Source organism: Ursus maritimus, unplaced genomic scaffold (genome assembly GCF_017311325.1).
Source record: "Ursus maritimus isolate PB19 unplaced genomic scaffold, ASM1731132v1 scaffold_21, whole genome shotgun sequence".
NCBI lineage: Eukaryota > Metazoa > Chordata > Mammalia > Carnivora > Ursidae > Ursus > Ursus maritimus.
In genome coordinates, this window is record NW_024424564.1 from 46,216,364 (window position 1) to 46,233,012 (window position 16,649).

General features: G+C 58.7%; 1 protein-coding gene across 2 annotated transcripts in view; it reads right to left on the reverse strand.

The window, feature by feature from the left end:
* Positions 1-345: 345 nt before the first annotated feature.
* The window catches only part of IL2RB (interleukin 2 receptor subunit beta), a 17,379-nt gene continuing 1,075 nt past the window's right edge, over positions 346-16,649 (reverse strand). Inside the window, exons 2-10 of one of the 2 annotated variants that reach the window (XM_040637488.1) lie at positions 14,292-14,412; positions 13,745-13,859; positions 12,839-12,917; positions 10,596-10,701; positions 8,826-8,974; positions 7,622-7,787; positions 7,045-7,159; positions 5,539-5,623; positions 346-2,953 (exon numbers count right to left, since the gene is read on the reverse strand). In XM_040637488.1, the coding sequence (XP_040493422.1) occupies positions 2,198-2,953; positions 5,539-5,623; positions 7,045-7,159; positions 7,622-7,787; positions 8,826-8,974; positions 10,596-10,701; positions 12,839-12,917; positions 13,745-13,859; positions 14,292-14,388 (1,668 nt within the window). In that variant the 5' untranslated portion in view covers positions 14,389-14,412 and the 3' untranslated portion in view covers positions 346-2,197. Of the gene's footprint in view, positions 2,954-5,538; positions 5,624-7,044; positions 7,160-7,621; positions 7,788-8,825; positions 8,975-10,595; positions 10,702-10,789; positions 10,909-12,838; positions 12,918-13,744; positions 13,860-14,291; positions 14,413-16,649 lie in introns of those variants that run through there. The other variant, XM_040637489.1, reaches the window with a different exon arrangement.

Genomic DNA, 16,649 nt, shown 5'->3' on the forward strand with positions numbered 1-16,649 from the left:
TTTCTTTTTAAATAAAAGTGTTTAAACAAAAAAGTAAATGGATTTGAAGAAAAATATTAAGTAAACAATAACAGAGATGGCACACAGGGAGTCATTGAAAGTACCTGTATCACAAATGCATGAGGCTTGAGAAATGTAACTGTCCCAAAAACTCTTCTAAGTAGAAACTGACTCACTGAGGGGTTTCACAGTTTGCCCTGGGACACAGAGCAGGGGTCTAATGCTCAGGCCCAGACTAAGGGGCCTTGTGACCCAGAACACATGGCATCGTATGGCAGGAGGTGGGAAGTGAGATGGCCAGGTAATTAAGGTCTTCCGTGGTAAGGATCCAAGACTCAGACCACCTCAGGAAAGGGGAGTTTATTTCAGACATAAGGAAAACAAGATCCTTGAGCGAACAGTCTGTAGCCCACTTGGCAGAAGGAGTCTCTGTACCAGAGCCCGATGCCCTCTGCTAACAGAGCTGAACTCCTGCTCCCCAGGCTTCTCCCAGCGCCTTCTCCACAGGCACCTGCTCCCAAAGACCTCCCTCCTTCCCTGAGTTCAGATGCTCAAGACTGGGAGAAATCTGATTGGCCAGTTCAGGCCCGGCCTCCCTGATTGGGCGGAGCTTCTGTTCTAAGCCAGCTCATAGGCTGCTTGTCGGCCTATGCGTTGGCTTGTGTCAGGTACCCAATCAACTAGGAGCAGGACCTATAAGTGCAGGCACTGCGCGCTCACAGCTCAGTAGCCTGGGACAGAGTCTTTTCCTTGCAGAGGCTCCTAGCATGGGAGGAGGAAGGTTGTGGCAGACATCACAGGTGTGATCTGTGCCAGGGACAGAGGGAAGAGAAGTGGAGAAGTGGTGGGGAGCACCGAGAAGGAAGGGGCCAGCTGCGTGTGTCTGTGTTTGTGTTGCGGGGAGGATTGCCGTGAAAGGGGGTGAGCCTCTTGCTGGAATGGGCGTGCTGGAACTTAGTGAGCATGCGGGTTCGCCTCCCTGAGTCTTGACCTCAGAAGAGGATGACGCCCCCTGTGTGAAGGCAGCGGGGCACAGGGAGTCCCAAGCAAGGTGGTCCCAGATAGTTCATTAATTCATCCAGGGAATAGGATGGGGTGCCAAGCTCTCTGTGTCCAATGCAGTGAGTGGAGTTGCCCTTCTGGATGCGGGGTGCCAGCCCCTGAGCTGCGGAAGAAATCCCTCCAGTAGAGGTCTAGACTCCCTGTGACAGCTTCAGAGCCTGCCGTTAGGAGAGGTTTACTTTCCAGCAGCATGCCTTAGGAGTCTGTGAAGCCGCTATTGAAAGATCCAACCAGTGTCCACTTTCTCTGGGAGATTTGCGTCCGTCCTTGGGCCACAGTGGCAAGGATACAGTAGTGAAGCATTCTGAAGTCACAAGAGATCCCAAGGGTGAAGTGACAGGGCCGCTTTGTCTAGCCATCCCATGACCCAGGGAACTTATCCCCCTGGCACTGAACCTCAAAGTTTGGGCACGTTAATGGAGGCAGTGTTTCCCTCCAAGGGAAGCAGAACGGACCCTTGAGGCATAAGGGGATTTGTCACCTAGATGAGGGAGGAGAGAGCACTGCAGGTACAGGGAACAGCAGGGGCGAAGGTGTGAGGGAGGTATGAGGGAGCTGCTGGAGGCTCAGTAGGCCCACCGGGAGGGTTCCAGAAGGGAACGTGCCCATGTGATGCTGGAGGAGCAAGAGCCAGGCCAAGAAGAGGCGCCGAGGGTAGTGGGGAGCCATGGCGGGGTTTAAACAAGGGGCAGCAGAGCCGTATTTGTGGTTCGGAGAGAGCACTCTGGCTGCCCTTTGCCAGATGGGTAGGAGGGGTGGGACTGGGGCAGGAAGCCCAGTGAGGAGGACACGGAGAAGATCCCTGGAGAACCCCGAGAACTCTCCCTGAAGAGTCCTTGCAGGGCTGGAGAGGAGGGATGCTTGAGAGGCAAAAGCCATAGGACTCCACGACGGGGGAGGGGAGCCACAGTGGCCCCCCCCCCCCCACAGTTCGTGGCTTGGGCCATGGGACCGGGGAGCAGCAATTACAGTTTGGAAGTCAACGGCTGAGTGTGCAGGGCTGCATGGGGCCCTCTGGCAGAGGTGTCCAGGGGGCAGCTAGACACCGGGTGACTCAGCAGTGGACAAGCCTCGAGGACAGAGTCGTCACCTGGGCCCGGCACAACAGTGGGCAGCGACCTGCCTGGTCGTCCATCTACACCGAATGAGCCGGGTCCTGATCCTGCAGCTCTTGGAGGGACAGGTAAGCATCGGTGTTCAGGGTCAGGCAGGAGGTAAGGGCCCTGACCTGGCCTCGTCCAGAGGGGCTAGCCCAGGGGAAGCCGACTCCCTCCCCGGGGCCTGGGGCTGGGACCTCCTCTCTTGCTTCTCTCAGGGCAAGCTCCAGGGGCGGCTGGCTATCCCCCGGGTCAGGAGCTCCTGGGGTGGGAGGCTCCAGGGGTTGGGGGGCCCAGGCTCTGGGAGCTCCTTCCTGCAATGAGGGGGGCAGCTTCTCTCCACCAGCTCCAGCGCCGCCCAGGGCCGTGTTGGGGGGGCCGGGGCCGCCAAGGAGACCAGGAGAGAAGAGCAGCAGGTCATCCCCAGGGGGGAAGGTGCAGTAGGCATCATCCTCGGCTGGCAGGGGTCGCAGGGGCGGGAGGAGAGACCCCTCGGGCGCCCCAGGCCCGCCCTCCTCGGGCTCTTCTGTGCAGGGATCATAGGTGAAGTACACCTGGCAGGCCTCGATCTCCAGGGCGTCGGGGAGGTGGAAGAAGAAGTAACCCTGGTTGGTGAAGCAGCTGGTCAGCGAGTGGCCGCTCGTCTCGGTGGAGGGAGAGGGCCCCTTCTCCTGCTGCAGCAGGAGCAGCTGTGTGGCCTTGGCGTCCCTGTCCAGCACCTCCAGCGGGGAGATCTCGGGTGCCTGGGTGTTGGGGCTGAAAGATGACGAGGGGAAGGGCGAGGACAGCCACTTCTGCCAGGAGAGATAGCGGACGGAAGGTGAGTGGGAACCTCCAGGCTCGCAGCAACAACTCTAACTACAGTCTACTCAGGGCTGCTACCTCCGGGAAGGCCTCCCTGACTGTGCCCCACCCCCACCCCAACCGGCTTGCGGACCGCTCTGGGTCAGCCCAGGGAGGGTGCTTGCTGCGGGTGCCCAGGGAATGTGTTGTTTCGATGAGGGACTGTGTACGGAGTGCCCGCGGTGAGTCTGGCACCGCGCTAGGCACCGGGCAAAGGGTGAAAGCCTCATGCGTCTGGCAGGGGCTAGCACAAGTGTGTGAGTCCACAAACCAGCGTCAAAGCCGAAAGAGCTCTGGAGCCCATCTTGTCCACCTTACAGATGCCCAGACAGGGGGCGTCCCCTGCCCTGATAACACAGCCAGCAGTGGCAGAGCTGGGAACCAGGCTCCCCGACAAAATCTCTGGTGGGCACGAGGGTCCTGCCGTTCTCTGTGCCCCCCCACCCAGTGCCATGCAGTCCCCACCTGCCACACCGTCCCTCCACAGAGAGAAGAAAGTGCCCACCAGAGCATTTCCCAGTCACTCCAGAGTCCAGAGAGCCCTGGCCTTCCCTGACTGTGTGACCCTGGGCAGGTCCCCGCACCTCTCCGAGCCTCAATTCCACAACGCTTAGCCCCCTTTCCTAACTTCCTTGCTGTGGGCCAGCAGGAGGATGTCAAATAAGAAAATAAAGGCAGAACTCCCTGGCCCAGGGTAAAAGGCAGACCACCCACAGAAGCGTAAGGGACAGTAGGCCCCCAGGGGGTGTGATGGGGGTCACGGGTGGGTACAGTTGAGAACTCCAACAGCCCTCTGTCCTGGGAGCCCTCAGCCGCTGGACTGGGTCCCCTGAGCACACGGACCAGGCCCAATGGGCTCCTCCTACAATCCTGAGAGGGGGAGTGCAGATCCGCGGTGGGGGTGGGGGGGAGGGTCTGGCCATGGAGGAGCGGCAGGGCCAGGCCGGGCCTGTGACCAGCACTGGGTGCCAGGGCCTCGCTGGCCCCTCTCAGAGGTGTGTGTGTTCAGCCACTTTCTGGACCTCCGTCCACAATGCCCTGAAGCAGGGGTGGGAGACGGGTGCAAGGAGAAACGTATCCCCCTTCACTCACACACTCATGCACTGGCACGCATACGCCCGGGTCCCGTGACAGGGCAGTGGGCCTCGTGGCCTGCTAGCCAGAGGTCCTGGGGTAGAGAGAGAGGAGCAGACCTCCAACCCAGATGCGGAGGGGAGGGTGGGGTCCCTCTTGGCTGGCCGCAACCCCCAAGCACATGGTGCATCCCCAGTGCTTCCTTGGGGTACCCCCTCCACACCCTAGGTCTGGGGCAAGCATCTAGACCTGGGGAATGACCTCATGGGAAGATGGAGTGGTTTACACCTCTCCAGGATGGAGCCCACTGCCACCTCAAAATGTCCTAGTCCCGTAGAATCAGAAGGATTTCACCCTGGAAGAGGATGAAGGAGGCATCTAGTCCAGCCTCCAACCAGGAATCCCTTCTGCTGTATTTCTGACACATAGCCAGCCAAGGCTTGTTAGAATGCCTCTGTTGATGGGGAGCTCACTACCTTTAGGGCTTTAGGAAGAATTTTAAGGAGATACATTCCCCCACATGAAGAGGATTATAGGCAAGCTATCCCCAGTCTTGGAAGTTTTCCAAAGAATTCCAGAAGGGGCCCTGATCAGCCATAACGGAGAACTCAAAGCCAACTCCGGGCACCTCTGGCCCAGTATGGCTTTCCAGCCCCTCCGCACTCCTCCTGATCTCCCTCCACCCCCACCTCATCCTCCCCCAAATCTAGAGAGTCTGGGGAGGGGAGGGTGATAGAAGCAGCCCACCACAACCCCCTTCCCCCGTCACACTTCCTTCCTGAAGCAAGAGTGGGCTCAGGGAGGGGAGGGGACTGAGGCTTAAATGGGGTTCAGTGTGTTACTACTATCTGGGCCAGCACTTTCGCAGTGACTCCGCACCAATTGATGAGAAGCGGCTCAAAGTCTTGTTACCGTCTAGGATAGGGTGCGGAGTCCGCTCAGGGCTTTCTGCAGCGGGGAGAGGAATCACTGCCCATGAAGAGAGTCTGCCCAAGTGGGGGCGGGGTGTGTGGAGAAATGGCAAGTCCTGCTCAGTCAACAGAGCAGTGACAGCAGTTCTAGCTAGGGCCCCTTGAGCACTTACTGTGTTCCAGCCAGCGATCTCCGACCCATCCACGTAGTAACATGACTTCCCTCCCCATTGTACAAGAGAGGAAACTGAGCACAGAGACGTTCTCTAACGCGCCCAAGGTCACACAGCCAAGAAGGGCTGGAGCCGGGATTAGAACCCAGGCAGTCTGGCTCAGACGGGAGGTGCCATTGAGCCTAAGAAGGCTGGTGCCAGAGCTGGGGAAAGGGGCCCACACCCAGCCCAGGGGCGGCTCACTTCAGTATTCGGCTCCTTTCGCAAAGTGCAAACCCACTGCTCCCGAGCCACCTCCCCCCCTACTCATACTTCCGGCCACCCTCTGGCCAGCCCGAGCCAGCTGCTGGCTTCTCTCCTCCAGCACCAGACTCTTACCTGGAAATCTCCCCCATGCTCTGACTTCAGCTGGGAAAAGAACTCGGAGGGGTCTGGGATATGGCACTTCAGAACCTTCTTCAGCCTGAACAGGGGAGGAGGAGGGAGGGAAGGTGCGTGAGAAAGGAAGAGGGCCACGGTGTCCTGCTGGCACCCCACAACCCTGAAGGGAGAGTACAGAGGTGTTCCACATTCATCTGTTGAATCAATGCCAAGTGAATGCCCAGTAAGGGAGGGTGCTGGGCTGGTCCTGGGGACACGAGAATGGCAAACAGAGAAGGTCTCTGATCTTAAGGAACTGACATTCTAATGGGGAGACAGACATGAACCAAGTGTGCAACATGACCATTCATTCTGTGGAAACAAAAAGCAGAGGGTTGTGCAAAAGAAGGATATGGGGGTGGGGGACCACAGGAGCCAGAGCGGTCAGGAACCACACAGAGCCAGATGTCTGGAGGAGAGTGAACGAGGAGACGGGAGGTAGGAGAGAGGCCAGATTGTGTGTCTCCTTGTCCAGGCCGTCATGGATGGTAGTTCAGGTTGTGCACTGCCCAAAGGCACCTGGTTTTAGGGGGGTAGTGAGTGGGTGCTCAATTTCAGCCCATGCTTTGCTGGCCAAGCTGAGCGCCCCAGTATCTGCATGCATCTGCCTCAAAATATGGTCATAGCCTCAAGGCCCCAGAAAGCCTGGCTGCCCCCCGTCTAGATGTTCAGGCTCAGGTCAGCCCTCTCCTCCACCCCTTCTGGTCTCCAACCACACCTGCCCCCCTGAACTCTCCGTTTCTGTAATGCTCCTCCCTCCTTCCCAGGTAGGGCCTTTGCACACCCTGTTTCTTCTGTTTGCGATGCACTCCCCACTGCCTCCACCCTGCCTGGTTAGCTCCTCCTTCAGATTTCAAGGGAATGATCACTTCCTTGGGCATGCTTCTGCCAGCCACCCCTCCACCAGGGTTCCTCTCCCTGTTGTCCGCTTCCAATCCATCGAGTAGCTTCCTTCACCATCCTGTTACGGTGTGTCATTGTATTTGGGTATGATTTATAAATATCTGCCTTCTCCCGCGTGACCATGAGCTCCATGAAGACAGAACTGCGTGTATGTGGCTTGCCCTTGTATTCCCAGCACTGGGAGCCAGGCCCGGCACTGAGCTGGGGCTCAACCAAGAAAGGAATAATCTAATGAATGCCGGGACCTAGAGAGATCCATGGGGACACACACATAGAGACTGCTGGCATTTGCACACACACAGACACACATGTGTGCACACACGTACTCAGAGTCGTGCTCTGGGCGGGGCCTCCCCGGGACTCTCCCTCCCCTGCTCTCCTCAGGCTGGTTCCCTGGAGTTCCATCTTTGGGGGGGGTGCCAGGTGGTAGAGAGGGAGGACTTTGGGGAGGGCGGAGGGAGCACGGCTGTGTCGGAGCAGGGGGCTCAGCCAAGGGCCTGACCTGGCGGGGGCAGGGGTGTCAGATGAGAGCACGAAGGAGCAGGACGGGAGGGCTCTTACCGTGGTCCGCTGTACTGACAGTTGGCCAACAAGTAGACCAAGATGATAAAGCCCAAGGCGCTGCTGACACCCATGATGACGTGGCCAAACCAAGGGAAGAGCGGGGTCTGCTTCTCTGAGGCCACCCAGGGGCAGGAGGAGAAGCAGGGAGAGGGGTCAGAGAAGCTCCCCGCCCCCCGGCTCACCCAGATCCCTCCAGCATTCCCCCGCTGCCACCCTGGTGCTGAGGGACAGGCTGACCTCTGCCCCAAGGCCTTCGCAGGTCCTGGCTGGCCCAGCACACCTGCTGTGTGCCGGGCCAAGAGACATTGCATTCCTCATCCCAGCAGCCCTGCCGGGTAGCACGGTGCCCACTTTACAGATGCGGAAACGGAGGCTTGCAGCTGAGATCAGCCCACCCCACCAGGCTGCTTACCCTGCAGGGTCGCAATGAGTGGGCTAACAATAGCAGGTAAGCATGACTGGGGCCAAGCCCGGTACCCCACTCCCAGGCCACCCCTACCAGCTGCCCCCAGGTCACACATCAGCCACCCCCCTCCTGTCTGAGCTCCATCCCACCCCGTCTGTCCCCTGGTACCTGCAGGCTTCGTCCTGAAGGCCAGGGGCTGACTCCAGGGACTCCAAGCCTTGTGGCTGCCTAGGTAGGCCCTTACCCTCACTTGAAATTCGTACAGGGTGCCTGGAGTGAGTGTGTCTAGGCAAATCCATTGCTGGTTCTGCCTGAGGACAAGCAGGGAGGCCTCCTGGGATGGAGACAGGCGGGGGGCTGTCAGAGCAGAGGGGTCCCCACGGCCCACCTCACCTCCCATAGCATGGCTGGCTGGGAGGCTGAGCAAATAACACCGTCCTTCCTCCCCGCCAGCCATCCTCCCCCCCCCACTCTTCCCCCACAATCCCTGACCCCCAAGGGCATCTTGAACCCCTCCCTCACTTCTCTTCCACACACAAAGCGTGCGGCCAACCAGCCGGTTCCCCCTTTGAAACCCATTCTGGACCCTTCCCCTCCTCTCTCTCCTCCCCCCATCTCAGGCAGGGGCTGGTCTCCCTGCTTCGACCGCAACCCCGCTATGGTCTCTTTGCCACGCAACCGCAAGACCTCTCCCACCTCTGGATCACTCTTTTCACTTTTTTCCCCATCCCTCAGACACACGGGCCCCGCCTGTCTTGCCTTCCCAGGCGCCCGCATCTGAAGTAGCCTGCCCCAGGCCCTCTCACATGTGGAATCCTGTTTTGCGGCCTTGATAGCACTTATCAGTATCCCCTAGTCTCCAGTTTCCGGGTTTGCAGGTTGCCCTCCCCCCATGTGAGTTTCCTGAGCTCCGGAAGCTTGTCAGTTTCGCCCTCCAACCTCTTCCCGGCGGCCAGCGGGCAGCCGGCACCCAGTCAGCACCCAGCGCCCAGTGAGTACTCCGTAAGTGTTGAGTGGGCAAATATGGGAGTGGGGAAGCAAGTGGGGAAGCAGCGGACCCCACTGGATGTGGACCACACTGGATTTGAAGCACAGGAAGGTGGCTTCCCAGGGCCTCTGAAATCTCAGAGGATAGTCACCTGCTCTCGGCTATGTAAACCCTTGCCCTGGTGCCAGCCTGGCATCTGCCACCAGCTGGGACCCCTGGGTTGTGGGGGGGCACTTATGGGGAGGGGGAGGCCAGGGCAGGCAGTACAGGGGAGCGGCAGGGACTGCCTGGGGGCTGCCGTGGCTTTGCTGACATGAGGGATGGACAGGGTGACCAGGACAGGAGGGAGGGGCAGGGCAGGTGGGGACCGGGCCATGCACTCACCTCCCAGCTGTGGCCTGGGGACCTTCTCCGAGCCTCAAACTCCAGGTAACTTTCAATGTAGTGGGAGGACTGAGGGACTTTCCAGGTTATGTTGCATTTGTGGGTCCCGACGTGGGTGACTTGGAGCAAGTCGGGGGCCATCAGGCGAACTGGAGGCAGGAGAGAGGAAGGGAGAGTGAGCTCGGGGTATGTTGGGTCACGATGCTGAGGTGATAGAGCTCAGACGCGCCCCCACCTCTACCTTTGCACCTGCTGTTTCTCCCTCCTGGGTGCCCTTCCCCCCAGAGATCCTCACTTGCTTGGAGAAGCCTTCCCCCCCACCCATCACCCTCTACCCCCTCACCTGTTTTATTGTCGTGCCCCGCACTTAGCCCCACCTGACATATCAAGTATCTATTTGGGGGTTTTCATTTTTCTGTCTCCCCCGCCAGACCGTGAGCTCACTAAGGGCAGGGGCTGTGGTCTCCGATGTACCCTTGGCACCTACAGCAGCACCTGGCACGTCTAGGCGCCAGACTTAGTATGTGCTGTATGAAGAAAAATCAAGGCAGCTGCTCTCTGGTCCAGAATGGATCTGAGAGCTTTACATGGATCATCTCGTGTAATTTAACTGAATCTCAATAACCTTATAGGATTGTAAGATTTTATGATTCTGAAGTTAAACTGACGTAAGTTTTTATAATTCTGGAACTCTGTAGAACCACGCAAACAACACTCAGCGAATGTCTACTGAGCATGCGCCAAGCAGTTACTGTGTCTGGCTCACAGACCTTACACGACCCGGGTCCGGCAGATAGCCGGTTCTCCCCATGCTCGATGGGCAAACTGAGGCTCAGACGTGGGAAATGATATTCCGGGCAGACCACATTCAGTTAAGGCAGGGCTGCATTGAGAACCCTGCCTAGATCTCGCCCTTTCTCCCTTAGAGGCGGCCTCCCTTAGAGATGGTCTGGGGATGGCGCTGGGCACCCAGTCATTCAAAAAACCTTCCCAGTGGGGCGCCTGGGTGGCACAGCAGTTAAGCATCTGCCTTCGGCTCAGGGCGTGATCCCGGCGTTCTGGGATCGAGCCCCACATCAGGCTCCTCTGCTATGAGTCTGCTTCTTCCTCTCCCACTCCCCCTGCTTGTGTTCCCTCTCTCGCTGGCTGTCTCTATCTCTGTCGAATAAATAAATAAAATCTTTAAAAACAAAAAACAAAAAACAAACAAAAAAAAAAACCTTCCCAGAGCCCTGCCCAGTTAAGGCCTGGTGCTGGGTGGGTACTTGGAGTAGAGATATAGGGATGGCAGACGTTCTGCCCTCAGGGAGCTCACAGCCCAGTGAGGGAGACAATCCCCAAATCAGGCAGTGAAGACCCTGAAAAAACATAAACACCCTGAAAGAGGAGGTACAAAGGGCTGGGAGAATTTGGGAAGGCCTTCTGGAGGAGGTGACTCTTCACTGAGCCTTGAAGGGTGAGTGGAAATTCTCCTGGTGGGAAGAGCCTTCCAGGCTGTGGCACCCACAAATGCAAGGGCTCAGAGGCATGGATGGGCAAGCTGAATTCAGAGAGCCGGCCTTTGGTTGTGGCGGGGGTACAGGCCATGAGAGGAGGAGTGCTCGATTGGGAAGCCAGGGCCAGGTCCTGAGCCTTGAATACCAGGGGAAGGAGCCAGGACTACTGCCCGAGGGCAGCAGGCAGTGAGAGGTCACACGTGGGTATGGAGAGAGACTGGAACGGGTTCCCAGCCCACCCGAGTCCCCCGACCCTTCCCGATTCCTCACTCACGGTTCTCAAAGGGCTTGAAGTCCTGGGTCATCAGTGTCCTCCACCTGTCGCCTTCACGGCACATTACACTCATGTTGACGATGTCAGCTGCTGTCAGACTCTGAGCCTGCAAGGGAAGGACGTGGTAGGGATGGGGGGTGGGGAGGACAGGGGAGAGGGAAGGCCAAGACTGCAACAAAAGTGGGGCCCCTTACAAGCCCCACTGGCTAAGGCAGGGGTCGGCAGACTTTTTCTGTGAAGGTGCAGAGAGTAAATATTTCTAGCTTTGCAGGTCAAACGGTCTCAGTCACAACTCCTCAATTCTGTTGCTGGCCTGTGAAAAGCAGCCAGAGACACCTTGTAGGAGAACGGGCATGGCTGTGTGCCAATAAAACTTTATTTACAAAAACAGACAGCAAGCAGAATTTGACCCGTGATCTAAAGTGAAGTGAGCTGCCTCGAAAGGGAAGGAGTTCCCCATCACAAGAGGCATGCAAGCAGGATGAGCCCCCAAGAAAAGGCAGGTCTGGAACTGTACCTGGGTAATTATTTTGAGTGTGAAAGCCTCCCCTCTCCTATCTCTCCCCACTCTCACACCCTGACTTTTTGGGAAGGAAATGGCCAGGCAGTGAGCATCTCGGGCGGGCAAGCACCGCTCAGGGGCTTTAGGCATTTCTCTGGCTGATTCTCATAGCAATCCATCCTCATAATGCAGGTGAGAAGCCCAAAGTCATGCAACCGGTCAGCAGGGCAGTCCGGATTCAGAGCCAGGCCTCTTCATCCACTGCCCCCACAGGGAGGCTGCCCTGGGCTGTGACACCTGACCGAGCGCCGCTGGATGAAAAGCTTACGGCGGCCTCCTCCCTGTGCAGAGGAGAGCCCTGTGAGAAGAAGGTCTGATGCCGGTCCTCTCCGGATCTGTGCTCTGGGTTCTGAGGGTGTGTTTTCAGGTCTAGGACCCCAGGCACAGTCCCTCTGACCTGCCACAGGGCCCACCATGAGCGAACCTAAAACATGATCATCTGGTCCCCAGAGATGGGGACAATTCCTCCCTCTCCACCTCAAGGACCCTGCCCCTGCCTGCTTCTGGCTGCTGTGGGGGCCTGATGTCTCCAGATAACGATGGTAGTTCCGTCCTTATTACTATGATCCTAGTTGTTGTAAGGATTCCAGGGATACATTATGTCAGGTTCCTCTTGTCCCAGGCGCTCTTCTGAGCGCTGGACGCATGTTCTCTCATTCAACTCTCTCAACAAGCCTGTGAGACAGGCACTGCCGCTCTTCTCTTCCTGAAGCTCCGAGAGGCTAGGGCCTGGCCTGAGGTCACACAGCTAGGAAACCGTGGGGCCGGGATCTGAAGGCAGACCCTCTGCTGAGCCCGCGGGGACAGGCACGGCCGTCTGGTTCCAGCCGTGTGAGCCCATCTCCACATCCTCCTGCCCCGTAGGAATGGGTGTGACCTGATGACGGCTGGAAAATGTGCCCTGGTGCCCGCCGCTGCCAAGGAGGGCGTGACAGACGGGAATTTGATGCAGGCCCGCACGGATGTGGCTGCTCGCCCATCTAGAGGGTTCGATCGCGGCTCTCTCCCCTCACTGGCTGGGCCTCTCGGAGCCTCTGCTTCCTCACTGGTGAGAAGGGGACCGTGCTGGTGCCCACCCACAAAGTCAAAAGGATCCAAGGACTACGAAGTCAAGTGCATGCTCTGTTCGGGGTCGGGGGCCTCGTGCTTTAACCCACAGAACAGTCTCTACGAGGCAGCTGCCATCATTTGTGCCCTTTCGAGAAGGGAAGCCTAGGACTCAGCAGCGGCCCGATGTCACCCAGCGGGTGTTCCAATGGAGCCAGGGCTGGCACCCAGACCTTCAGCTCCAGAACCCACACTTTTAAGCCCACGCTGCCCTGCGCTTGCCAAGACCTTGGGAAGAGTCAGAGGGGGTGTTGTTATAGGTGGGCGACCCCCCCTTGATGAGGAGTACAGAAGTGTCACGGGACCCACAAAGCCTGGGGGAGACAGTGGAGCAGAGGCAGAATGACAGAGCCTCTCAGACCACAGATCCCTCAACCCCCAGTCGGCCCTGAGTTCTGGCCTTTGGATGCTGCCCTGCTTCCTTCCGCCTCTCTCGCCCCGGGCAGCCTGCTGTACCCCAGTCTGTAGCCAAAGCCGCTGAGCTTGCTGGGCCCCATCTCTGCCCCTGGAAGGACCCCCCTCCCCCCACGCACCTGCCCTCCCCTGGGCTCTCTTCTCGGCCCCCACTACTCACATCTGGGGACCCAAGGATCAGGTGACAGGCCCAGAATGCCGGGCTCATCAGGAGCAGGTCACAGGATCTGTTCCAAGGCCTTTCGAGGCAAAAGAAAATTCTCAGGACAAAAGGAGGGACCCCCCAGAGCCGGCCCTGGGGAGGGCCCCCCATGCAGCAAGGCCGGTCTGTGCGGGGCTCTATGCCAACCTCAGCAGAGACCCCCATTCCCCCACCTGCTCCACATCCCATCACAAACACCTCTTCCTGCCCTCCCCAGCCTGGCCCCACAGTAGCCACAGTGATCTTCTAGAAACAAGCAGTTCAGGACATGTTGGTCTTCCCACCTAAAGCCCTCCAGAGTCTTCCCATGCGGGTTGATGGAGGCTTTGGAACCCTGTGGAATCATCACCCACCCAGGGCCACGGCCAAACCCAAAGGCACCTTTGCTGTTGCTACCAGAATGTCGGGATCACAGCAACCCCTTCCCTGACTCCCTCCCAGCCCCCAGGCTCCCAGCCATGGCTCAGGCCCCTGTCCCCGCAGCTGCCCTAAGAGTCTCTCAAAAAGCTTGGGGAGCCCCTTTTCTCTCCCCTCTTGCTTCTAGGGTCGACTCTAGCCTCGGCCCAGCAGTCTCACAACCCAGTGTCCCCCAACTACCGTGTCTTGCTTGTCCCCGGCCTCTCCCTTGCAGCCTGGACCCCACTGCTCACTCCGCCCTGGTTCCCGGAGTCTAAACTACCGACTCCTATATTTTCCAGACTTCTGTGACACCAAGAGTCTGTGGGTCTTATCAGTCCAAATTCTCAAAGTGCGACATCTTGGGGTCTACCAGTAGGAATCCCAAGAGCGTAAACACCAGTGATTATAAGAACCACCTCCCCCCTCCTGAGATGTTGCCATTTTGCTGGTCAACCCCACACTCACCGTCTCTCCGGCTGAGCATGGATCTTGCAGGATGTGACCTGCGGGTCCCCATCCCAGCTCCAGACACAGGAGATGTTGGCTTTTGAGTTGTAGAAGCATGTGAGCTTGGAAGAGTCTGCCGACAAGGTGAGGCATGAGTGGCTGGCCACGGGGTGCCCACAGCCCCCCAGGGCTCACCCACCACCCTGCTCCCTGTGCCTACCAGATGAAGAAGGAGGCAGCCCTGCTGGGCAGAAAAGAACTCAGTGGATCCATTTCAGAGAGGATAACACTGAGCCCCAGAGCCTGCAAGGTCCCGCAGGCAGGCCGAGGCAGAGCGGGCATGAAAAGCCAGTGTCTTCCTTTGGCGTGGGGAGACACATGGGTGCAGCAGGGACAGGACAGAAGGGCCAAGGGAGAAGGTGGACACCCTCGCCTCCCTCCTTCCCTGCCTCCTGCCCCTGCTGGTGGGCCTCTGCCAAGAGCAGGGGTCCTGAAAGGGCTTCTATAAGGGTGTTGGCCTCCTCCCCAAGAGAAAGCACGGCTATCCAGATGCCAGGGTCCTCACCATTTGCCACTGTGGATCCCCGAGGGATGGCCAGGGCCAGGAGGAGGACAAGGAGGGACAGAGAGCAGGACAGAGCAGGAGCTGCCATCACATCCATGAGTGGGAGCTGGGGAAGGGAGCCCTAGAGGGAGGAAGAGGGGGAGAAAACACAAGTGAACATCTGCTCCAGGTCCCTGGCTGCTCCGACAGGCTGGCTGAGCCCTGCCGCTCTCAGGGTGCCCCGGTCTGCTCTCTACCAAGCAACATCATTCAGCCTCAGGGCCTTTGCACCTGCTGGTCCCTCGGCTCCACACATACTCCCTTCCTTCGGGGATTCAGGGAGCCATACATTGTCAGGGCTGAAAGGGCTCTCTGAGCGAGCCCACCCCCTTGTTCAAAAGCTGGGGAAACTGAGGCCCAGAAAAAGGGATTTGCTCAAGTCCGCATAAGGAGGCCAGCACAGAGCTGGGATTAGAGTTCACCTCTTCTCTGCCTTGCTGCCTCCTTTATCGCAGCTAAAACCATCATCAGGAGGCTCCTAGGTGCCAGACGGTCTTAAACTCTTTAAATGAAGCCATAAGGACTGTATTGGAGATAGCTCTTATCATCTGCATTTTCAGACGGGAGAAACTGAGGCACAGGGACGTAAAGCAAACCGCCCAAGGTCAGACAGCTGGTAAGAGGCAGATATGGAATCCGAGCCAGGGCAGACTGCCCAGAGCCCAGGCAGGGGCTCCCGTAACTTCTCTGATGATTATCTCCCCCCCACCCCCAAAACGAGACAGTTGACATGCTCGATACTCATGTACGGATTACGTCACAGCAACACTCGTGGGGTGCACTGAGCACTCACGCGTGCCCAGCACTTTACCTACACCAGATCATCGTCTCTCCCCGGCAGCTTGGGGGCTGGATGCTTGTATTATCCCCTTATACAGATGAAGCCGCTAAGGCTCTGAGTCATAAACCCGCCAAGGTCACGGCGCAGAAGGGGCAGAGTTGGGATTTCATCCCCCGCTCACTCACCCCTAGGGCCTGTTCCCTCACGTCCATCGGCCCTGCCCAGACCCTGTCCTGGGTACTGGTCCCAGAGGTAAGGCCAACAGCTTCCTGGCCCTGGAGTCGAGGAGTCAGGGCCCAGCAAGGCACAGGCCAACAGTCAGGTGTCTGGCTTGGGTTCGAAAAGAAGCCTGGCCCACCATCCCCACAGGAGGGGGAGCTCTCCAGCGGGGGTAGGGGATGGGGGGCTGGTTGCCTTTTTCTGTGGGAACGCCCGCACAGCACGGGGCACAGCGTTGGGACCCTCAAGGGGTACAGCAAGCCCCCTGTGCCCCCCTACTCTCTCAATCATGGCCCTGGGGCACGGGCACTATCAGCTCCCTGGAGGCTGTTACCCCAGGCCAGCACCAGCCAGCAAGCCAACCCCATGCCCAGGACAGGACCTGGTACAGAGCCTCAGGATGAGGGGAGGAGGGTCGGGGCAAAGGCGTGCAAGATCACAGGAAGGTCAGAGCCAAACCACAGCCCCAGCAGAGGCGAGCCAGCTGGAACAGAAGCATGGTCTCGAATGAGTTCCCCGCCACTCATAGCAGAAAGGGCGCGGCGACGTACATCACGATTGCAAAGGGCACAGGGACGGGAGCGTGGGCTCTTCCAGAGCAGGTCGGGGCAGGGGGGCTCCTGGCCTGCGCTGAGGCTGTGCCCCGCGGAGCAGGGAACTGAGGCTCAGGGAGGTTAAGGAGCCCGCTCGAGGCCAAGCAGGACCTCTGAGTCCGAAGCCCCGCGCGTCCCGGGTTCTCACGCACACCCACGCACCCTGCCCTCCACGGCTGCACAGCCACGCTGCCTGACTCATGACGTCCCCACCGCAATCCTGGAAGGTGGCTGTCGTCACCCCTCTTTGATAGATGTCAAGACTGAGCTCAGCGCGGCCCGGGGAGCTGGACTCAAGGCCAGTCATCTGATTTCAAGTGAGATGATACTGACAGGGACAGTGATGATGATGACGGTGGTGATGGTGACAGGGACGATGACAGGGGCGGTGACTAATTCTCAGCTCTCATTCTGTGCCTCGGTCCTTAGCACTCAGCAGATATCACCTCACTTAGTCCCCACAGCAACCCTGGGAGTGGGTACCATTATGACTCCTTTTCTCAGATGAGGAGGCCGAGGCCGGTAAGCCTCTCGCCCAGGCCAGAGTGGGGCTGGGCTGGGGACTGAACCGGGTCAGTACCACCTGATTTCCCGCCACTGCTGGGGTTGACACTGTGGGCCCTGGGGCGCGCGGGGTGGGGGGGTGCGAGGACCAGAGGCAGGAGCTCGGCAGCCAGACCGCTGCCTTGATGGGTGCCATCCCCCCTCGTCCTCCTGCCCCCCCCC